Below are 25154 nucleotides of genomic sequence, written 5' to 3'. Positions count from 1 at the left end.
GATTTTGTCAGAAAGAGTGAACTAGAATAACCCCCTAAGTGCAATGCAGGTGGAGCAGATGTAACACCTGTAGAGAGTTCAATTTGGGTGGGGTGTGTTGAAACTGAAATCTAAATTGCAGTGTAAAAATAATGCAGCCAGTAATTACCCTGCACAGAAACAAAATAACTCACCCAAATCTAACTCTCTCTATAAATGTTACATCTGCCCCACCTGCAGTGCACATGGTTCTGCCCATTTTGAGAACAAATTTGTACTGCGATCAGATCTGAATAAGAGCCATAGATTTTAAACTACATTTTGCACCATTCAACCTTAAAAAATTTACTGAAATAATGTACTGACATGGGACACTTCAGTGCACCTTGAGTGCTTAAAAAGTTTTGTTATATATAATCATAACCAAATGTATGAATTGTCATGCAAAGAGATATTAGACAGATCATTTTTGTGGGAAAGTTTCAGGAATATTTGGAGTGGAATTTTGACCAACTGAAACACTGGAAGAAAGATTAACCATTGATTTTAGGATAGGCAGTGCTTTTATGCTGAACCTGTATGCTTTTGTTTAAATATTTTCTTTTACAACTTTTTAAATGTCAGTGTAAAACTGCAGCACATAAAGTCTAGGTCCTTGTTAGGTAGTGAAGTAACGGCTGTGTGATGGGCATGGGGACCTGTGAATCGGTGTGTATATATAATATACACACAGTGATAATTAAGTGTGGATTACATTTTCCCTAACTGCCACTTAATGAAGGTCTATACTGTATACAAATTTTTATAATCAACTTTACTTAACCCCTTCCCGCCGCAGCCTGTTTTTGCCTTCCTGACAGAGCCCTTTTTTTCAAATCAGACATGTATCACTTAAGTGGGGATAACTTTTTTTTGCTTTTACTTATCCCAGTGATTTTGAGATTGTTTTCTCGTGACACATTGTACTTCAAATTAGTGGTAAATTTGGGTCGATACAGTCTGTGTTTTTTTGTGAAAAATACCAAAATGTCGTAAAAAAAATGGAAAATTTAGCAATTTTCAAAATGTTAAATTTTCTGCTTGTGAGACAAATAATCATACCACTCAAAATAGTTAATAACTAACATAGACCATATGTCTACTTTATGTTTCCATCATTATTTCAACCTCCTTTTAATTTTTTTGGACACTAGGAGGCTTAAAATATGAATAGCAAATTCTCAAATTTTCAAGAAAATTTCAAACACTGATTTTTTTAGGGACCAGTTCAGTTCTGATGTGACTTTGAGGGACTTGTATGTGAGACACCCCCATAAATGATGCCATTTCAAAAACTGCACCCCTCACAGTATTCAAAACAGCATTTTGGAAGTTTGTTAACCCTTTAGGTGTTTCACAGGAATTAAAAAAAAGTGTAGGTGAAATTTCAAAATTTCATTTTTTTTGCAGATTTTCAATTTTAATACATTTTTCTAAGGAACACAGTAGATTTTACTAGAGAAATGTGACTAAAAATTGATTCCCCCAATTCTTTTGTTTTCATAAATATCCTATATGTGGCCCTAGTGTGCACGTTGACCAAACCACAGGCTTCATAATAGAAGGAGCACCTACTTGATTTTGGAGCCTCCTTTTTATGAGATTATTTTTTAGGCACCATGTAGGTTTCTAGGCACCATAAGATGCTAAAAGTTAGGAACCCCCCCTCAAGTGACCCCATTTTGCAAACTACACCCCTCAGGGAATTCATCTAGGGGTATAGTGTACATTTCAAACCCCCAGGGGTTTCCCCAATTGTGGTACAACTGGGCTGTGAAAATGAAAAATTAAATTTTTTACACAAAAATGCAGTTCTGGCTCAAAATTTTTCATTTTCACAAGGAATGAAGGAGACAAAGCACCCCAAAATCTGTGCCCCAATTTCTCCCGAGTACGGCAATGCCTCACATGTGACCAAAAAATACCATTTGGGTGCATGGCAGGACTCGGAAGGGAAGGAGTGATTTTGGGATTTTGCAGCTCAGATTCTGGTGGAATGTTGGTGGGTGCTATGTCGCATTAGCAAGACCCCCGAAGCACCAATACAGTGGAACCCCCCCACAAGTGACCCCATTTTGCAAACTACACCCCTCAGGGAATTCATCTAGGGGTATAGTGTACATTTCAAACCCCCAGGGGTTTCACCAATTGTGGTACAACTGGGCAGTGAAAATGAAAAATTAAATTTTTTACACAAAAATGCAGTTCTGGCTCAAAATTTTTCATTTTCACAAGGAATGAAGGAGACAAAGCACCCCAAAATCTGTGCCCCAATTTCTCCCGAGTACGGCAATGCCTCACATGTGACCAAAAAATACCATTTGGGTGCATGGCAGGACTCAGAAGGGAAGGAGTGATTTTGGGATTTTGCAGCTCAGATTCTGGTGGAATGTTGGTGGGTGCTATGTCGCATTAGCAAGACCCCCGAAGCACCAATACAGTGGAACCCCCCCACAAGTGACCCCATTTTGCAAACTACACCCCTCAGGGAATTCATCTAGGGGTATAGTGTACATTTCAAACCCCCAGGGGTTTCACCAATTGTGGTACAACTGGGCAGTGAAAATGAAAAATTTAATTTTTTACACAAAAATGCAGTTCTGGCTCAAAATTTTTCATTTTCACAAGGAATGAAGGAGACAAAGCACCCCAAAATCTGTGCCCCAATTTCTCCCGAGTACGGCAATGCCTCATGTGTGACCAAAAAATGGCAGGACTCAGAAGGGAAGGAGTGATATTTGGATTTTGCAGCACAGATTCTGGTGGAATGTTGGTGGGTGCTATGTCGCATTAGCAAGACCCCCGAAGCACCAATACAGTGGAACCCCCCCACAAGTGACCCCATTTTGCAAACTACACCCCTCAGGGAATTCATCTAGGGGTATAGTGTACATTTCAAACCCCCAGGGGTTTCACCAATTTTGATACAACTGGGCTGTGCAAATGAAAAATTACATTTTTTTTACACAAAAATGCAGTTCTGGCTCAAAATTTTTCATTTTCATAAGGTATGAAGGAGAAAAAGCACCCCAAAATCTGTGCCCCAATTTCTCCTGAGTATGGCAATGCCTCATATGTGACCAAAAAATACCAGTTGGGTGCATGGCAGGACTCAGAAGGGAAGGAGTGATTTTTGGATTTTGCAGCTCAGATTCTGGTGGAATGAATGGTGGGTGCTATGTGGCATTAGCAAGACCCCCGAAGCACGGTGAAATGATGAACCTAATAATCCATAGATGTGTGGTATATTTTAAAACGCTCCTTTATACATAGGCCGGGTTTGTCGGGGCAAGTTTCACAGTGGAAAATAGTATCCTTTCTTATTCCCTTTTTATAGCAAACTTTGCACCTTTTTTGTGTCCTGCCCTTTTTTGCAGTGGAGGGGATTTCGTTAGGAAAATGCTGCCCTGGTACAATACGGGGGCCAGTACTAGAAGTACTGGGGCCCTCTGCCTGCTGGTTCCCAAATATTAGGCCCTTTATGACTTCCTCTTGAAAGTGCATAAATGTCCCCCTCTGGCTGGTAGAACGGAATAGCACGTAAGCGTTATACAGTGCCATCTGGATGATATACACGGCCAGCTTCTTGTACCAGATTTTTGTTTTCCGCAGGGGACTGTACGGCTTCAGTACCTGATCTGAAAGATCCACTCAGCCCATGTACTTATTGTAATCTAGGATACAATTAGGTTTTGAGGTGTGGGTACTGGTACCTCGTACAGGGACGGAGGTGGTAGTCTCCATGAATTGTTGTCAGTATAAGGACATCCCTCTTGTCCTTATATTGGACCAACAACATATTTTCGGTGCATATTCCCCTGCTTTCACCCCTTCTCAGTAATTGGGCAACGTGCGTTTTTGGGAGGCCTCTTTGGTTCTTGCGCACAGTACCGCAAGCTGCTGTACCTCTTGAACCAAGGGCCTTAAACAGGGGGATGCTAGTGTAAAAGTTATCCACATAGAGGTGATAACCTTTATCCAGGAAGGGGTGCACTAAATCCCAGACAATTTTTCCACTAACACCTACGAGGGAGGGGGGGCATTCTGGCGGTTCAATTCTTGAATCCTTCCCTTCATATACCCTAAACCTGTGGGTGTACCCTGAGGTGCTTTCACACAGCTTATACATTTTTATGCCATACCTTGCCCTCTTATTGGGAAGGTACTGGCGGAATTTAACCCTTCCTTTAAAATGTATAAGGGACTCGTCGATACAAATAAATTTTTCAGGGATGTACATCTCTGCAAATTTGGCACTGAAATGATCAATGACCGGCCTGACTTTGAATAGCCGGTCAAAGGTGGGATCATCTCTGGGTGGGCACTGTGCATTATCGGTGTAATGTAAAAATTTAAGGATTGTCTCAAAACGAGTCCGAGCCATGGCCATACGGTAAAGTGGGGTGCTGTACAGAACATCTGTACTCCAATATTGCCTAATTTCTGGCTTTTTTACTATGCCCATATGTAACACCAGACCCCAAAACGTCATCATCTCTACTGCATCTACAGGGGTCCACCTAGCAAATGATGACGTGGGGTTTTGAACAATAAACTGCTGGGCATATAAATTACTTTGGTCCACCATTAAATTTATAAAATCATCAGAGAAAAATAATTTGAAAAAGTCAATTTCTCTGAGACCTGTTGAATCAAATTGGATTCCTGGGATGGCCAAAAACTCAGGAACCTGGGGCTCAAAATTGTCTGGTGGTGGGGTCCATACGGGATCAATCATTTGGGGGGGGGGTCTCAGCTGCTCTACGGGGGCGTCTTTGAGGGGGTCCCTCATCACTAGAGGAGGAAGAGGAGCTTAAGACGAATCCTTCAAATTCCCCGCTTGCATCACTGGCTGTGTCAGAATCAGAGGCAAGCATGGCATATGCCTCCTCCGCTGAATACATTCTTCTGGATGACTGGGATGACATTTGGGATGACATTTGGGATGCCATTTTTATTTTTGTGTTTCTGTAAGTGTAATGTTTCAACACGTGTATAGTGTAGGGGGGGTAAACTTTATTTCAACACGGGGGGTATGTAGTGTGTAGTGTGTATGTAGTGCAGAAAAAAAAATACTTTATACAGGAATTTGATCCCAATAAAAAAAAAAAAATTGAAGGGGTTAAAAAAAAAAAAAAGGTCCTGCGCCAAAAATTGAGCACAGATGTTGGTCAGTAACGTCCGTCACTGAACAGCGCTCAAAGGCAACAGGAATTTGATCCCCAAAAAAAAAAAAAAATTATATCAACCCTGTGCCAAAAATGCTGTTCAGTGATGTACGTCACTGATCAGCGCTCAGCGGCCACAGGACACCCACAAAAGCAACGTGGGTGTAAAAACAATTTAAAAAAAATAAACCACAGCACTCTCCAAAAAAAAAACAATTTAAAAAAACTGCAGAAAACAAATTATATCAACCCTGTGCCAAAAATGCTGTTCAGTGATGTACGTCACTGATCAGCGCTCAGCGGCCACAGGACACCCACAAAAGCAACGTGGGTGTAAAAACAAAACCCCACTGCACTCTCCCAAAAAAAAAACCCTGCAGATCAGTGATGCAACACTGATTAGCAGTGAGGGGCAGCAGGCACACAACTGTGGGTGCAACCTGACAGGGTATATACAGATGGGTCTGTTCCCATCTTTGCAGGGGATGGCGCTGGCGTCGCCAGCCGCCATCCCCCGCCAGCGCCATGGCGATCGTGAGAAGGGGACGCGCGCGCACGAGAGGCGCGCGCGCCCCCTTCCGACGGCGCTTTCAAACGTTTCCCCGGGTCCCCACCGGCTTGCCGGCGGTAACCCGGGGTCCCCGCCGCCTGCCCGCATCCCCCCTAACCCCCCCCTAACCCCGTCCGTCTCCCTGAGGCGGAGACGGACAGGGTTTCCGCCACGCTAGCGACGGAGACTGAGACGCGCGTGCGCGTGAGACGCACGCGCGTCTCAGTCTCCTCGCTGGCGAGGCTGCTGGCGGGTCGCCAGCGCGTACGTTCTGGCGACCCGCCAGCAAGGATGTGCATAGGCACATACTGTATAAAAAAAAAAAACCTGGACCCCCAAAAAGTTGCTGATCAGTTAATTTATACTGATCAGCACAAAAGGGGGGGCAGCAGTCAGTTGCACAGGCAGCACAAGCTTTGGTGCAACTGACAGGTATATATATAAAAAAAATAACCCCTGCACCCCCAAAAAGTTGCTGATCAGCACAGATATACTGATCAGCACAAAAGGGGGTGCAGCAGACACAAAATATAGCACTCTCTATCACTCTCTGTCACTATCTCTCACTATCTGTCACTCTATGACACTGCAGCAGCAGTACACAGGAAGTGACAAGATCCAGGAAGCATCCAGCTGCTGGCAGCACGCTACCAGCAGTGATCAGGTAAGTATCAGGCAAGGATCAGGTATGTATATCACGACAGATTGGCCGGTGACCGCTCTGCACGCAATTCCAGACCGGAATGGCGTGTGCAGAGCAGTCACCGTTAGTTCAAATAACGCGCTATGGCTGTGATTGGTCCGTCGGTCCGACGGACCAATCACAGCCTTGGGGGCAGGTGGGGTGAGGTGGGGTGAGGTGTGGTCATCACCGGTGACCCCCTCACGCCCCCTCACACCCGGCGGTGATTGACACCTGTGTTACCGAGCGTCATATTCGCCGGTAACACAGGAAAACGCTGCGATTGGCTGTTCACATTGAACAGCCAATCACAGCGATCGCCGACGGGGGGAGGCATCGCCGCCCCCCCTGGACATGCTGGGACATGTCTGCTGTCAGGGACAGCAGACATGTTTAAACTGTCACCGCGTCTATAGACGCGGGGACAGTTTAAAGTCATGACGTATATATACGTCATGTGTCGGGAAGTACATCCCGGCCATGACGTATATATACGTCAAATGTCGGGAAGGGGTTAAATCAGATATATTCTCATCATTAAATGAATAATCCTAATATTATAACAAGTAAATATAATTCTGAAGGAATTGAGATGCTGACTCATTCTTCTTATTCATTTTTTAACAATTTATTTGTTAATAAAAGGACTTCTTTATGATTTACAGTAGTTGTAGCTGGCGCTCACTGCTTGAGTGGCTATGCTCTGTGTGGGTGCTGCTGGTTACAGGTGAGGAGACCTTCCTCACAGAGAATAGATAATGACAAAAAGAGGGATTTTGTATCCTGCGCTTCTATAGTATACCAGTATGGTGAATGTGTTTGTTTCACATAGGAAACTGGTGTTGTTAACACAGATGGAAGTAACAGCAGTGGCGTAACAATAGCGTTGCAGACTATTGGTGGGGAGGCACCAAGTAAGTGTGGGTGCCGGAATCTGCGGGGGCTATTGTTACGCTACCTCAACCTGCCTTATGCCGCCGCATCTGTATTCGGCCACGAGTCGGGACCGCAGATCTACTAGTCTGCGTCCTGGCGCTCCTCCTGGCTCCTTATGAGTCAAATGTCCATCACAAAATGACCCCCCCCCCCCTTAGAGCAGACAGTTTTTTTAAGATGCTAGAGGAGGCAGCGGAGGCCTCCTCTAGCATCCTTCGGTCTGCTGTAAGGTGGCGGCCATTTTTTGATGGACATTTGACCTAGCCAGGAGGAGCGCCGGGACGCAGCTTAGTAGATCTGCGGTCCCGACTCCCGGCCGAATACAGACATACAGAGGAGGCAGACATACCCCGCCAAATACAGACATACAGAGGAGGCAGGATAAGACAGGGTGGTGGAGGCAGGCTTAAATTTAGGGGGGGGGGGGGGCGATATTTTCCGCCGGGAGGGTGGTGCAAAATTTGGCGCTACGCCACTGCCCCACAGTATATGTTAATAAATGTGCTGAGAGCGCTGCTTGCGTAAAAAGGCTTTTTTTTATCAAAAAATACCCAAAGGATTGAGGGGTGGACTGAGAAAAAAAATAAATGAAATAAATTAGAGATGATTGGGGTAGGGGATCAGACTTAAACCTCAGCCTGTGTACTTTCTTGGGTGACAGGGTGATTGGGGCAATGGATGGGGATGTGGCAGGTGGAACAAATAGTCACCATCTCGATTGGATAAATCAGGTAGGTGTCGCGGGAGGCTGGCATCCCGTCCAAGCCGCGTTGCACTCTTACCTTTCTTCCTGGTCCCTCACCGTCCTCTTTGCTGCCGGGTTGTGTAGAAGCGTTGTCCTGCTTCCGTGTCCTCCACGGCACCTCTGGGCTTTGGTGCGGCCGTAAAGTGAGCGGTATCGCGAGATCCCGCACACCCGTGGACACAAACCTCCGCTGGGCACCGTGCGCTCGACTCCCTGGTGCAGGGTGGAGACTTAATGAATGGGTCAGTGGTGTATCTCCAACGCGTGTCAGCTCCTTAGCTTCTTCAGGGAAGAAGGCTGCAGCTGCTATTATAGCTGCTACTGTCCCCCGCTCAGCACATGGTGCTGAGCGGGGGAGAGAGGCTGTCCAGTTGTCCTGCTGTGGCAGCCTCTGCTCTCTACTCCCACTGCCCTCTGCAGCAGGGGCGCGGGACCCGGTCTGATGGTGAGGCCCGGGTACCCGCTCCCCCTCCTCTTGAAGGCACTGAATACAACACAATAAACAGACTCCCTTAAGTTGACCCTTAAAGGCCTATAGGGCTCCATTAAATGAAAAACATCTTCACTTTACAAAACTTTTGAGAATTGCATAAGCATAAACTTTTGCCCACTCATTGGACGGTCCTTAAGACTAGTTATTTATAATGTTATAATCTACAGTAGTACAAAAATATAAATCCATAGCTGACATATGTAATCATATTAATTTATACTCTTTAACATGTGATTGCAGGCACAAGATGAGCGATGAATACTCTCAGCAGTTCATGACATTATTTCAGCAATGGGAGGTTGATGTTCAAAAATCAGAAGAGCAAGAGGAGAAGATAACTGTCAGTATACTAAATGCAAAAAATACCATGCATGCTCTTCCAGCAGACTGAATACTGTAGAGTGATAGAAATTATATTACTGAGGGACATAAATTAGCATTGCTGCCTGACAGCACTGGGGACATGGGTTTGATCTAAACTATTAAATATTCCCTGCAAAGCACTGCCTAATATGTAGCTGTAATACAAATGGAGAATAACAATAACAAAATAATACATCTGAAACGATAGGTCAAATCTGAGCTAACATTAAGTGCTGTGGTGGTCAGTCACCCAATATGACTAGTAAAATGTGTTGTCTTGGTTATTGTTCCTATGGAACACTGGGTGTAATAGCTGTGTTTAGTTATCCTTTAAGTGAACATCATGGTTCCACCCTTTGGAGTTGTGGGTATCTAATATGGATGGTCGTTTGGTCTTGGTCCAGAGACCAATATGGTAGGAACGGGTCCCTGATTTGCGATCAAGGCAGTTAAATAAAAGTTAGAATAGATCAGATATAGTAAAATTATGCAGGAGAAAAATAAATTGTGATTTAGTAACAATTCAAGTAAAAATGAGGTTATAACCAAAGGATAACAGATGCACTAATTCCACCAATGCTCAACATAAAAAATAAACTAAGCAGTGTGCTGGCCTTGGTTTGTATTAATTTACAAGCTAAGGCTCTTTTTTGCCCCCTTTTGCTTTACTACAGAAGTTCATAGCTCCATCATACTTTGCATAGTCTAACAGTAATTTGTAAATGTCAGCACAACTACACACCCAGTATATGTATAGATATTGAAACAAAAATCAGCCTGTCGTCCATGTAAAAGGAAGACAAAGTCAAAATTAAAGTTTTAATCTTTATTAGTTATATAGTTACACTAATTACGCAGTGCTATAGAGAGAACATTTGTTAATAGTTCGTGCTCCATTGGAGCTTACCATATACAGTATATGTTTCTCACAAGCTAAAAGCCTCAAACACACAAGGGTACATGCTATTTAACTCACCATTACATTTTCACAATGGTAGAGTAAACTGGAGTACCCAGAGGATACCCATGGAAACACTTAAACATTTAAACTACAGTATATATGGATATGGTTCTTGTTAGGAATTTAACTCCTGACCCCAGTGCTGTGAGGCAATACTAGCCACTTCATTATAGTTTCAAATTCATGTCTGTGAAAGAGATTGACAGATATATTGCTGGTACACACCCACCAAAGTGCCCATGATGTAGAACTGCCACTCACTTGAATGGCCAATATAGCGACCATTGTGTCCTGACTCTAAGGATCTAGTCAGAGCTCCTGCTACACCAGGTACCTGTGCTGGCTCACTTTCCTCCCTAAGAGTTTGAGACAAACAAGGAAGAATACACTATCCCGCACAGGTGTAATTGTGATGTTCACTACCAGTAGGTAATAGATCAGGAACCCTTAATATTTTAACATACTGTATCTATTTTATTACGTACCTCGCGGATGCTCACACCAGTCACCTTCCCGCACTTGGAGGGAGCTGCGGCCAGGGAGCGTGTCAGGTAAGATGAGTTTAACGCTGCTCACAACGCCGGGGGGGGGGGGGGGGCACAGAGGCCTGGCAGTGGTACTCAGCTGAGAAACCGCTAGACCACCAGGGACATATTAATGCTTCATTAACTAGGCCAGGCATTCCCAACCACGGTCCTCAAGGCACACCAACAGTGCAGGTTTTAGTGATATCCAGGCTTCAGCACAGATGGATTAATCAGAATCACTCAGGTACTAATTAAGTCACCTGTGCTCAAGCCTGGATATCTACAAAACCTGCACTGTTGGTGTGCCTTGAGGACCGTGGTTGGGAATGCCTGAACTAGGCACTTCAGCGGGTCTCTGGGGTTTCCAGGAAGGGGGCAGGTTGGTGCCTTTTAACCCCTCCCCAATGGCTTATTCTGAATTCCCGCCGAGGGTGCTTCTCTTCCCCCCCCTCCCCTCAGAGTTGATGGGGGCCATTTTGCCTCATTCACCGCTGGCTATTAACAGGAGAAGAGCTCTGAAATCGCCCCCCCCCCCCCTTGCCTTGCACTGTCATTTCAGTGAACAGGTTTCTTGTTTTACTCATAGCACTTGTTTGAATTTGTGAAGGATATAAAACTGCACCTTTTTTTTCTATCAGAGTGAATGTGCTGTGTTATACTGAACTGTATTTTCTGTGTTTGTTATTTTCCACAGTTTATTATTTTCATTGATGTGAGTGTTCATCCACCACATCCTCTGTTAGGCTGACAGGGTTTTCAGTATATGCATTTCACCAGTCTGCTTTCTGTTATAATTGTACAGCACTTAACTTGTTATACTTTTTCTCACATGCTTATTGGTATTGAGAATAAAACCAGACTTGTTTAGCCACATACAACATGTCTGCTAAGGGGGTCAGGGAAGGAAGCCCGCTCACAGGCTAACGCTCCAGCGCTGCATGCCTATACATGCACCAAATGCAGTACCATGCTGGCTTTTGTGAAAGCTGCTCTGTGGTGGGCCCGCAGCTGGTAGTCCCTGCGAACCAGACTGGGTTACTGCCTTATCTTATGCAGTTAGGGATTTGGCCTCCCAGCTTGCAAATCCATGTGCCCCTGGTGACCCCCTAAGCCCCAGGTGTCTAGCCAAACTCCTCAACCTTCTTGGATACATGACGTATCACAGTGTGTACAAGGTTTAATTCAAGTGTCATCCTTGCTTCAGACCGCATTATCTGTTCTTCGCTTTTGAAGACCAGTGTGGCATGAAGTACTTCTTCCGTGTCCCCTCCGATGCCTCAAGCGGGAACAAGTGGTCATGGTTCTAGTGGCCTCCAACTGACCACTAAGGTCCTGGTACCCAGACCTCCTACAGTAGACTTGAGCCCCTCCATCTGGACTTGCTATGTCAGGGCCCTTGCCGCCACCCAGACCTAACCAGGTTAGCTTTGATGGGATGGCTATTGAGCGGTCAGTCCTAAGGAAGAGAGGTTTCTCCCCTTCAGTGATCGAGACTCTTCTGGCAGCTAGAAAACCAACCTCAGCAACATTCTACCATCCTATTTGGCAGAAATACTACCATTGGTTTGAGCCTAAGTGGTTTAAACCTAGGATATACAAGCTATCCAGAATCCTAGCCTTCTTGCAATCTGGTTTAGACCTAGGTCTCAGCCATGCTTCCTTAAAGGTTCAGGTGTCAGCTCTTTCAGTTCTATTCCAATGAAATATCACAAGTTCTTCCATTCATACCTTTTCACAAGGTGTTCCACACCTGCAACCTCCAATCAGACAACCTGCAAATCCTTGGGACCTCTACTTGGTGCTATGCTGTCTAGCCAAGTCTCCATTTGAGCCTCTGGAGTAGGCTACACTTTCTTTAATTTTTCAGCGCGAAGGGTTTCAGACCTTAGCGCTCAAGCTTGCAAATCCCCCTTGTTGGTCTTTCATGATTATAGAGCGGTGCTACACACCAGACATGACTATCTACCCAAAGTGGTTTCCAGGTTCCACATTAACCAAGAAATTGTGGTTCTGGTTTCTTCTTCTTCCAGCTCTCCTTCTTCAGAAAAATAAGATAACTTGTTAGATGTGGTCAGGGCATTACGTATCTAGAACCAAGACTATAAAGAAGTCTGATTCCTTATTTGTCTTGACATCAGAAAGCTTGGTTGGCCTGCTTCTAAATGGACCTTGGCCCGTTAGTTAAGACCTGTTATATGCCAGGCATACCTGTTGGAGGGAAGGCCAGTCCCTCAGTCAGTGTAGGCACATTCCACAAGGCCTGTAAGTGCATCTTGGGCCATGTGGACAGGTGTCTCATTGGAGAGCATTTGCAGAGCAGCTACATGATCGTCTGCTCACACATTTATCAAATTCTACTGTTTTGAAACATTTGCCTCAGCCAATGCGGCTTTTGGCAGAGGTGTCCTAGGTGCCAGTGATTTTTTTTACCCCATCCCTACAGTGTCCTAGGTGCAGCTCGGGAGCGTTTCTACCCATAAGGGTCAGCTTTAGGACATCCCACTATCCCAGCATCCACCAATGGCCATGGAAAAAAAGTGGATTTTTGGTACTTACCTGTAAAATCCTTTTTCGTAGGCCAAGGTGGATGCTGGGATGCTTAAGGGTTCAGAGTTGCTATACAGGTGTTACATTGTTTGAAAGATTGTATGTTCTGTTGAGTGGTTCCCCCCTCTTATCCCTGTTCCTCGGCTTGTAAAGTTAAAAACTGGTCTCTGAGGACAGGAAGGGGTTTTTGGGGGCGGAGCTACGAGCTGCTCTGTCCCATAGAAATTTAATCTCCTTAGTGCCCGGTCCTCCAGCCCGGAATACCCAGCATCCACCTTGGCCTACGATAAAAGGATTTTACAGGTATGAACCAAAAATCCCCTTTTTTATTCAGTTTTGCTTCTGACTAATTATTTTCTATGTGAAGAGCTCTTTGACATGTATAGTTGGTATTTTTCTTGTCTCTTGCTATAGAGCGATTACTTGATTATATTATGTGCCCCATCCCATGCTATGCAAATTGTAGTATTGTCAACTGTCTATACGGAACAGCTAGACATTCCCCCATCGAGTGCTTTGCCTTGATGTCTATTATTATTCTTTATATGGCACTGCAATTAAGCCTCCCATAAACCATGAACGGAAGCAGTCCTGGCAGGGGTGAATGGACAAATCCAGGATACCTGGCCTATGCCTACTAAACAATTATGGAAAAGATTATGCCATGGGAAACTTCATAGCATGCCATGCCCCTTAGGTGACACTAGGCAATGGTGGTGTTAATCTTAGCTGAGCATCTAAGACTGCATATGGAGGCAATAATTGCACATTTCTTTGGGCAGAGTTCACAAACTCTTAGCACAATCTAGGTTTTCAGTATATCCATGTTTGAGTCCAGTTAATTGAATCAACTTTACTGAGGTACTGTGCTCAAGCATAGATATCATTAAATCCTGGACTGTATCATGTGGTTTGTTTCATGAAGAAGCAACAAGGTAGACATAGGAGAGAGTAGTAATTCCGGTGAAGATATAAAGTTTCTAAGGGGTGGGGAACCTTTTTTATCTGACAAGGGCCATTTGTATATTTATACAAATCATTTGCGGCCATACAAAATTATTAAAGTAAAAATGAACCTACACTATTTGGTCAAACGTTTAATTAATTCACTCCTAATGTGATACATATATTTATATATGTACAGCACACACATATACAGTAGCATGCATATATATACATACTTGCTCTGGTCCTGGACTTCCCTGGTAATATATGATTGCCATCACCTGTGGTGAAACACTTTTTTTTTTTTTTTATTGTAATTAGCTCACCACAGGAGCTAATTACCACGGAAGTCCAAGAACAGAGCATTTTCTCGTGAAAAGGGTCAGGTAGACAAGCGTGCATATAAACAGTAGACATACATACACACAGCAATCACAAATGTGTCCTGATAGTCCAGCAAGTCCAGTCTTCTGTCATTTAAACAAACACTCATGTTCAATACTTTACATTTGTGAGAAAAGTAAAGTAGGGCATATAGTTTTCATTTGAACACACAAACAATTTTGTAGTGTTCCACAGTTGAGCAAAAAGTCCTAATTTTTACAAAACCTAAGTAGGAAGTTCGGTACTTATGTATTAGCAGGGCTTTCACTAGCAAATTGCTTAGTGGGCGATTCTGCGTAAGAAAATCCCATTGCATGCGTTTTTTGCATGCGATGCGATTTTCCTATGTAATTTATTCACTGTTTTCTACCCCCGGGAATGCGATCGCACCTCCCGCAAAATCGCATGCGTTTTTAGAGGGTGCAAAGCCATTTACTTTACTGTACATTTGTATGAGATTTACGCACCCTCCACTATCCACGCCACCTCGAAGCATGGCGAGCGGCGGCAGAACGTGTCCTCCTGACCTTTTCATACCCCCACTATCCACGTTGGCGTGAAGTTGATTTTACATAGTGTGGCGAGCGCAGTGAGCCACCGAGCCCAAAGTGTGGCAAGCGCAGCGATTGTAACATAATCCGCATCCGCTCGCCACGCTTCGGGCTCGGTGGCTCGCCACACTATATATAATCAACTCCACGCCGACGTGGATAGTCGGGGTATGAAAGGTCGGGAGAACGCGTTCCACTGCGCTCGCCACGCTTTGGGGTGGCGTGGATAGTGGGGGGGTGCCTAAATCTCATTGCAGGTCATAGAAGTGTATAGTAAAGTAAATAGCATTGCACCGCCTGAGGGTAGAAAGCAGTGAATAAATTACATAGGAAAATCGCATTGCATGCAAAAAACGCATGCAATGCGATTTTCTTACGGTGCCGTACGTATGCAAATAGGGCGCCCTGCTAATACATAAGTACCGGAAGTTCTCATTATTCAGACAGTGGTAATTGTGCTCCATCTTGATGCATATTTACATTAAATCTGTTGTATTTCACATTAACAAGGATGACACTTAAAAATAAGGTTAACCACAAACAACTGAGATTAAAGTTTTTAGTGTAGGCAGAGTTTTCTTATTTCTAGGACTTTTCGCACACATTATGCTTAGCATTGCATAATGTGGCCTATCAGATTGGACTCTGTGTGAACCGGTTTTATGGGATTTTTAATTTAGCAAATGTTGCTAAACACATTACAACCAGGCCCATGAGATTTATACAAAATATTTGTATGGCAAATCTGATTGGCATATGACTGGTAATGGCTTATGTGAAGCCTTTAAAACCAGAAGAAATGTACCATCTTGACCAGGCAACCAAAAATCCTAGAGATCAATGATATGATTGAGCAAGAGCATTAGTGTGTACGAATAACGGATATGCAGACTTGTTTAGATTTAGAAGGGTACAAATTAGAGCAACCCAACATTATTTCTCTTCGACTCACCCTAGAACATGTTCCGTCAACAACAGAAGCTTTTTCAACAGGCCAGAATAGTTCAGAATCAAAGACTGAAATCAATCAAGCAACTTTATGAACAGTTCTTGAAGGTACAGTATTTACATTGATTGTTTATTAAGCAAAGACATTGATACACATTAACAAATATGTAAATAAAATGTTGCAAAGGCATTTTAAATGTAATTTTACTTAGGGAGAGATTATATATTTTCTTGGTATAAAAAAAAAAAAAAGATAATTTTAAAGGAGAGGAATTCACTGTTTTACATCTGAAAAAATTTCATAGAGCTTGTGTTAGTTTTGCCCGGAAATCTGTTTTTCAATGCTGAAGAGACTGGTTGACACATTTCCAAGACAGTGCAGAGACAAAGATTTAATGATCGATCTTTATAAATACCTATCATTCAACCCGTTGCTATATCCATGAAGCAAGAAGACAGAGTGAAGGAAGATATTTCCAGAAATTCTGAAGTGTAGTAAGTGGTAAGCTGGGTATACACTAGGCGATATATGTACCCGGCGCTATTCATTGCGGAGGGGACCCAGTGCTGGAAAAGCATCGGCAAGTGCATACAAATTGCCAATGGTGCCGGGGGCCATACTGCAGCATGGCTCTCGTTATCGAGATCCTCCCTCATCTGTACTGAGCAGACAAGGGAGGGGGATCTTTAATGATGTTAAATGTACAAACAAGACTATGAAGTAAAAGATATCACTCAGAATTGCCCCTCTGTGCGATATATTTAACTTTTTGGTCTAGTGTGTATGGGGCTTTAGAAATAATTATTGTTTCACTGTGCTGGTCTAGGAGAGGGAGCGATTTAATCATTAGTGGTTGGGTGGCTTATTAAGCAACATACTGTACATGAAAAAAAAAAAAGATATAAACATTACAAAATAATACCCATGTATTCTAGTTTTCAAACCTTTTTTTCCACTTAGCCAAGTTATTTTTCTCTTAAAGTTGTAATTATGACATACCGTATATACTCGAGTATAAGTCGACCCGATTATAAGCCGAGGCACCTAATTTTACAACAAAAAAATTGGGAAAACTTATTGACTCAAGTGGGACCCTCACCTGAGTATAAGCCGAGGGGGGCTTTTTCAGCATAAAAAATGTTCTGAAAAAGTAGGCTTATACTCGAGTATATATGGTACCATTTTTTTTTTGCCCATTTTTGGCTTGCATTTTTTGATTCCCTCATTAAAGAATAAATTAAATGAATAGAGACGGTCCTTTACATCAGTGATTCTCAAACTCAGTCCTCAAGTACCAACAGTGCACATGTTCCAGGTCACCTGGAAGTTGCACTCATTATTCATTGACAAATTTTAAAAGATCACAGGTTGAGCTAATTATTTCCCCAATGATGGAGATCTGAAAAACATGAACTGAGGACCGAGGTTGAAAACCAATTATTTACATAACTGAGGCTCCTCAGTGCAAGTTCTCAGATCTTGCACAGAAGTTTAAAATAGTAACAAATTTTGGGGCAGATTTATTAAGCTTGGAGAAAAGGTAAAAGCAGATAAAGCACAGCCAATCAGCTGTGTTTGAAAAAGACAGTTGGTAGTTGAGTGGCTGGTGCTTTATCTCCTTTTACCTTTTCTCTGCTTTATCTCCAGTTTATCTCTTCTCCAAGCTTAATAAATCTGCCCCATGATCTGTTACGCCTAAGTTACTTCGTTTTATTAATAACCTTTTATGTGGCACCATGTCAAAAGCTTTAGCAAAATCAAAGTATTACATCAGTAGATTTCCCTTACTGACTTCCTCATAGAAGCTAATTAAATTAGTCTAGCACGATCTCGACATGTCACCATCCTGGCAATTACCCGGGTCTGAGGTATGGTATGAAAGGGCTTCTGGCTTCTATTCAAAAATTAAGATGCACTTAAATACTGAAGAAAATCTCTAAGGTTACATAAAAATTATACAGTTAAGACTGGTCTTGTCATTAAATAATAATTTATTTGCAAATATTTTAAAGATGTCTAGTAAGTTTGTGGATTGTGGAGGCAAACTATGAATACACAGTGAGATCGGGTTTTTTGGGGGTTCGATCGCACAAGACTTAAACATATAGATTTACAATGTTGAGATATGTATGGTGTGAATGAGAACATACTGACACACCTTGAGAATGAAGGAAATTTAATCTAACGTAGCACATAAATTGGGAATCTCCAATCTGGGTGTACAATTAGGATCAGATCCATACACACCAGGAGATTTGGAAATCTGACCAATCTGTGCTTACTACCAATACTTTTAATTTCCTCGTGTAATACTGAACAACTGCTGTCACCACTGACAAATATTCAAGGACACAATCGCATGTAGCATTATTTCAGACACCCATTGGCACTAGCAAGGATCACCGACCATACCAACCCTAAGTACTCACACCCAACGATATTTGTCATATAGGCTATCCAGCCACCAGACACGTTAAGGGTAAATAATAAAAGGTGGTATTAGGAGAGTCTATCAATTAATTTCTTTTTTGGTGCACCACACCTGTGACAATCCCTACCCTTTCTCCACTTATACTATGAATACACAGTAACACATACGTTAGACCTTTAATTGTACCCAATAATGCAAATATTTGGCAGTAACTCAAACCAAACACTGGATATGTGAACTAAGTAGCCATGGACTCATTGCTGGTGCAAGAGTGATTTTGAGTATCTCAAACTGCATTTTTCCTGCAAAAGTGAGGCCTGTGGATGAGGGGAGTCAGATGAGATTGACCCAACTGATTTACAATAACAAGGTGATAGAAACTCAGGGTGACATTCTATGGGATGAGATAATCTGACTTTGGCGAATTTTATCGCAAAAACGGCCGTTTTCGCACTTTTTCCCTAATTCGCATATTTAATGAGATGCGAAAATCGGCAAAAAGTGCGGTTTTGCCGCGAAATCGCACTTTTTAGAAGTGCGATTTTTAGTTTTCGCCAGAACTCGCATCCAGATGTTTTCACATTGAAAAGTATACAATTCGCATATTTAATGAGATGCGAATTTGAAAAATGTGTCTAAAAATCTCAAAAAAATCAGACCAGGTTCTGATATGCGATTTGGCCAGAACCCTGCACAGATCATAGAGATCTGTGCATGGCCCTGTGTTAAAAAATGTGGAAAAGTGTTTTTTGACAAAAAAAATTGCGTGGGGTCCCCCCTCCTGAGCATAACCAGCCCCGGGCTCATTGAGCTGGGGCTGGTTCCAAAAATACGGGGGACAAAAAGCATAGGGGTCCCCCGTATTTCTGAAACCAGCCCCGGACTCTTGGACCGGTCCTGGTTCCAAAAATACGGGGGACAAAAAATCTGGGGGTCCCCCGTATTTTAAAACCAGCACCGGGCTCCAACAGCCCTCGGTGTCATGCCACAGCCGGGGGACACTTTTTATATAAGGTCCCCCGGCCGAAACATGAGCACTGTGGCTGGTCAGCCTTGGACGGGGTACCTGGAGGAGTGGGGACCCCCCCATAAAGGGGTCCCCCCCCAGGCTTCACCCGTCCAGGGCTGAAGCCCGGGGCTGTCACCGGCGTCCGTGGCCGCCGGCCTGATGGTGTTAAATCTTCCATACATAACATTGCTTGATACAGAAGAACTACAAGTGCCAGCAGACCTCCCCCGCATGCTGGGACTTGGAGAACCACAAGTCCCAGCATGCGGGGCATTAATGGGCCCGCTGGGAATTGTAGTCCACCTGTAAAAAGAATGTTAAAAAAAACACACACACAGAGAAGTAAAACTTTTTTACACACACCTCACTTTTACACCCACATACTCACCGATCCAGGATCCAGCGCTGGTCTCCCTTCTGCTGCAGAGCCGGCTACCCCCGCACTGACAGCGGGGACAACCGTCTCTCTCCGATGCCGCTAACAGCCTCTGTAGCGCTGTCCCAGTGCTACAGAGGCTGAGAGCGTGATTGGCCGATGCGTCTCCATGGAGACGCATAGCTCAGCCCTGATTGGCTGAGCTATGCCTCTCCATGGAGACGCATAAGCCAAAGACGCTCTCAGCCTCTGTAGCGCTGGGACAGCGCTACATAGGCTGTTAGCGGCATCGGAGAGAGCCGGTTGTCCCCGCTGTCAGTGCGGGGGTAGCCGGCTCTGCAGCAGAAGGGAGACCAGCGCTGGATCCTGGATCGGTGAGTATGTGGGTGTAAAAGTGAGGTGTGTGTTTGTGTAATAAAGTTTTACTTCTCTGTGTGTGTTTTTTTAACATTCTTTTTACAGGTGGACTACAAGTCCTAGCGGGCCCATTAATGCCCCGCATGCTGGGACTTGTGGTTCTCCAAGTCCCAGCATGCGGGGGAGGTCTGCTGGCACTTGTAGTTCTTCTGTATCAAGCAATGTTATGTATGGAAGATTTAACACTATCAGGCCGGCGGCCACGGACGCCGGTGACAGCCCCGGGCTTCAGCCCTGGACGGGTGAAGCCTGGGGGGGGGGGGGGGGGGGGGGAGACCCCTTTATGGGGGGGTCCCCACTCCTCCAGGTACCCCGTCCAAGGCTGACCAGCCACGATGCTCATGTTTCGGCCGGGGGACCTTATATAAAAAGTGTCCCCCGGCTGTGGCATGACACCGAGGGCTGTTGGAGCCCGGTGCTGGTTTCAAAATACGGGGGACCCCCAGATTTTTTGTCCCCCGTATTTTTGGAACCAGGACCGGTCCAAGAGTCCGGGGCTGGTTTCAGAAATACGGGGGACCCCTATGCTTTTTGTCCCCCGTATTTTTGGAACCAGCCCCAGCTCATTGAGCCCGGGGCTGGTTATGCTCAGGAGGGGGGACCCCCACGCCAATTTTTTTTTTTGTGATGAACAAAAAATCGCACATTTCCTTAAATTCGCACATTTTCATGCCTAAAATTCGCACATTATCGCACCTAATCACACCTTTCATTCCGGAATTCGCACCTCATTAAATATGCAAATCCGCGGCAAAAATGCGATATTAAAAAAGTGCGATAATGGGCGATTTTGAAAGTGCGAAAAAATCTCATCCCATAGAATGTCACCCTCAATAACTATGCAGTACAACATTGGTGCACAGTATACAGTAGGATCTCTGAAAAACAGCACATTCAACCTTGAAGTAGATGGGATGCAGTAGCATACCAGACTGGGGGTAGATGTATGAAGCAGTGATAAGAGAGAAGTGGTATCTGGTAACTTATCACTGACCAATCAGCTCCTGACAAGTTACAGGCTGGGTTTAAAAAGGGACAGTTATAACTGATTGACTGGTGATAAGTACAAGGCACTTTATCACTTCTCTCTTATCACTGCTTCATACATCTACCCCTGGGTTACAATCCTGTCCATTCATTAAACTGATGTTACAGTGGGCACAAGACCACCAAATCTGTCAAAAAAATTGGAAAAGTGATGATCTAATGAATCTCGACTTCTGCTGTACCATACAGATTGTAGCCTAAAAAATGTGATTTAAACCATTTATTTATTCTGCTTTGTTTACATGGTTTAAAGTTGGTGGTGGTGTGTGGAATGTTTTGGCACATATTAGGCCCATTAATACCCCTTTAAGAATATGTTAAATGCCACAATACCAGTGGAATATTGATGCTGCCCATGTTCATCTCTTGGATCTATGGATGCAATATATTCATCTTCGGAAGGCTGCTTCCAGCAGGATATTCATAAAATACTCATCCTCTCTAGCTGGTTGTATAAACAGTGTAAACCCAAATTTGGGTACACACTGGCCGGTTCATAAGTGTGTGTATAGCTTTATCAATCTGCCACCCAATTTGTCTGCCCAGAGAGCATAACTGGGAAGGTATTTAAATCTACCACTCTGTTGCGATATGATTGTAAGTAAAGGAGCATCCTTCCCAGTACTAGAATGGCATACATAAGAAGTGGAGACAGAGTTATGTAAATCCTCTAGAAAATATTTGGGTACTTGTGTATTATCACGGCGCCCATCGCATACCACTAAATAAGGTATGCGATGGCATGAGATTTTCGCGTCAAAACGGAAAAATGTACATTTAAATATTGCATCGCATGCCAGGAAATGGCATGCGATTTTTAATTGTACAAGCACCCTGATGGGTGTATATAATGTTAAATGCCCCCCCCATTGTCAACGCGACCCCCACTATGAACGCCAACCTGAAGCGTGGGCGGTACGCGTCCTCCGACCTTTTCATACCCCCACTATCCACGTCGGCGTGGAGTTGATTTTAGATAGTGTGACGAGCGCAGCGAGCCCGAAGCGTGGCGAGCGGACACGGAATACATGTGAAGTCATCCGCGTCCCCACACCACGCTTCGGGCTCGGCGGCTCGCCACACTATCTAAAATCAGCTCCACGCCGACGTGGATAGTGGGGGTATGAAAAGGTCGGAGGATGCGTACCACCACCTCTCGCTGCGCTCGCCACGCTTCGGGTTGGTGTTGATAGTGTGGGGGGGGGGGGGGTAGCGTTGACAATGGGGGTGCATTTAACATTGAAAGCACCCATCAGGGTGCTTGTATAATGAAAAATTGGATCGCATCGCATGCGGTTATATCGCATGCGATGTATTAAGATGTACATCGTGGATAATAAACAAGTGCCAATATTTGTATAAAAACCCACAGACATCGAAACAATCCAGGTCACCATCACATTAGGTCACTTCCTTATCCTGGGCTCATTCTTACTACTGGTAGGTATACTTGCCAAATAAAGCAATACTTTAAATCAACCCCAGGGGCCTAGTGACCAAGTCAGTGTAACAGACTCACCCAAGACAACAATCAACACATCTGCTAACTTCTCTTTCCCCACAGCAATGACCAGATACACCTGTGATAAAGTTTTCTTTCCACTTGGTTGAATAATTGTGGCAGCCTTCCATTGTGGGTGGTCCCAACAGGACCCCCCAATAGAGTCTCAATTACTGGAGCAAAACCTCTGCACATCAGAAGCAGCTCTTTGGTTGTGGCAAACCTGAATGTCTTTGCAACCACGTGCCTCCATTACAGCAATGTATCTGGTTACTTAAACAATTAATGCTCAAACACAACAGGATCCTTACCTTCAGGTGCAGTAACCCTCTTATCCCTGCATTCATCCTTTGCATGTAATTCATAGCTGGCCAACCAGCATTCAGAGCTTTGATCAGTAATCCTTTTTGACTGTCTGTCTACCCAGTTAGTTTTATCACTGTTTACAATTGTAAAGCGAAAACGGAATTTGCTGCGCTATATTAGAAACAATTAATTAATACGTCTCTGACTGAAAATCTGTCCAAGAGTGAGCTGAAAACATCCACATAATTGCCAAATTCGGTAGGGCTGGGGTATTCCTCTAGATTCAGACACATATATTGGGGCTACTCTGTTTCCAAGATTCTATGCATGGCCACCAAACTATAAAAGTCTATTTGAAGGCAGGACTCTCTTGATATCCCAAGTGAGGGTCCAACACATTCACTTGAGCAGCTGAATGCTAGACAGGCACACCCAGTGAATGGCAGAGGCTCTCAGATGCAATAGCAGCAATATGGTCAGGAACTTTGATAACAATGAAAATAGGCCATCACATTGGCTTTGCTGCTTAGCGGCAACACTGCACGACAACTTCACCTTGCAGTTGCAATCTTCTATCTTGCCAGTATACTCTCTCCAGTATACTCACCACTCCAGTAGGCAAATAACCACCACCGTGGTGTCTGTAAAGGTGATTTCTCTCTCACCAGTTGTACATCTTCACACTGTAATGTGTTTAGCCATAATGTAACAGGAGGGGCGATAAGGTGAAAAAAAAGAATAATAATAATATGATCACAGATCTGTATTATATGATGAGGAAGGATATCTCCACAAGCCACTTAGGCTTGCTGGTGGGTATAGTGAAAGACGGCCACATAAGTAAAATCTGGATTTGCAAGTGAGATGCAATATACCCACCTCCCTAGTGCATGCTATACAATTAAAGCACATCAGATTGCTTTAGATTACTGTATATTCTTGATTTGTTAGTCAGTGTAAACAGCCTTATCGTGCGTGTGTGTCTAGCATCAGAGTTCAGCAACCATGCAGGATGCCAGATGCCCTCTTCCCTCCTGTTCTCACAGCACTCTTCTTGCATTTCAATAACAGCTCTCTTACTCACCTACAATCTATACCTGCATCTCGTCTCACTCACCTCCCTATATCTCAGCTTTATTATGTACTAAGAATTGTACTGTTAATTGTGCTCTGTTTTCGTTCTTCTGTTGTTGTTATGTCTTGTTCTGTGTACCCTGTACTGTTCTACTGGCTGCCTAGGATCTGTGCTGCTAGCCAAATATGTATTCCGCGTCACCCCCGGAGTGTTCTATATCTGTACAGGTTTTACTTGCTACCGATCTGGCTGGTGCAATCACCAAGTGGCGCCGGTGAATGGCTGCTTGGGTGCTGTACAGCTCAGTAAATATATGTTCCCCATATCTGTGTCGCTCAATAGTACATCTAGTATATATCTGTACGTGTCCTATATCTGTACTGTTTTACTTGTCTACCTACCTGGCTGGTGTAATCAACATGTGGTGCCGCTGAATGGCTGCCTGGGTGCTGTACATCTCAGTCAATGTCCCTCATTAGAATGCATCTAGTGCATATCTGTATGTGTGATGTATATCTGTACTGCCATTGTTGCTCGTTCTGATTTACCATATGTGCATTATTTTTAATGTCTGTAAAGCACCTTGAGTCATGTTGGAGAAAGTGCGCGATATAAATAAAACTTACTTACAGATGAACTTGGACTTTTGTTAAAGGAGCAATTATTTAAAGCAGGCATGGCCCTCCAGATGTTTTGAAACTAAACATCCCAGCATGCCTTGCCATAGTTGTAGCATTCCCTAATAGCAAAACTATGGCAAGGCATGATGGGACTTGTAGTTTCACAACAGCTGGAGGGCCATAGTTTGGCCATGCCTAATTTAAAGGCTGAACCACACCATGTAATGGATTGCCTCTTTAAAAAATATCCAGGTTCGACCAGTATCCTGCACGGCTTCTTAATCAGACACTTTTACATCCAGGCTGGTAGGTCTAGTTTCTCTACTGAATTAATTAGGACACCACTGTAGATTTAACTTATTCAACCTGTTTAGACTAGCAGATCAGTGCCTGCATAGACATTGTCATCTTTCCCTGATGAAGGCATTGGTCCTAGCTATCGATTAACTCAATGGGGAAACTTAAGCTGTGTTTGAAATCCCATGATTATTTGTATTTGAATAAGAACCACAGATATGCTTGTGGACTTTTTATATTCAGTTTAATTGCTCTG

General features: G+C 43.8%; 1 protein-coding gene across 2 annotated transcripts in view; it reads left to right on the top strand.

Annotated features, from left to right (window-relative positions):
* Positions 1 to 25154, top strand: part of SYCP3 (synaptonemal complex protein 3) — a 48851-nt gene that overhangs the window by 22856 nt on the left and 841 nt on the right. For both annotated transcript variants that reach the window (XM_083182229.1, XM_083182231.1), the window contains exons 6-7: positions 8833 to 8932; positions 15828 to 15926. In XM_083182229.1, coding sequence (XP_083038355.1) covers positions 8833 to 8932; positions 15828 to 15926 — 199 coding nt within the window. The remainder of the gene's footprint in view (positions 1 to 8832; positions 8933 to 15827; positions 15927 to 25154) is intronic.

This window comes from Crinia signifera, chromosome 4 (genome assembly GCF_055691185.1).
Source record: "Crinia signifera chromosome 4, ASM5569118v1, whole genome shotgun sequence".
In the NCBI taxonomy this organism is placed as follows: domain Eukaryota; kingdom Metazoa; phylum Chordata; class Amphibia; order Anura; family Myobatrachidae; genus Crinia; species Crinia signifera.
The sequence above is the reverse complement of the archived record's forward strand: the minus strand, read 5'-3'. Positions and strand labels throughout refer to the sequence as shown.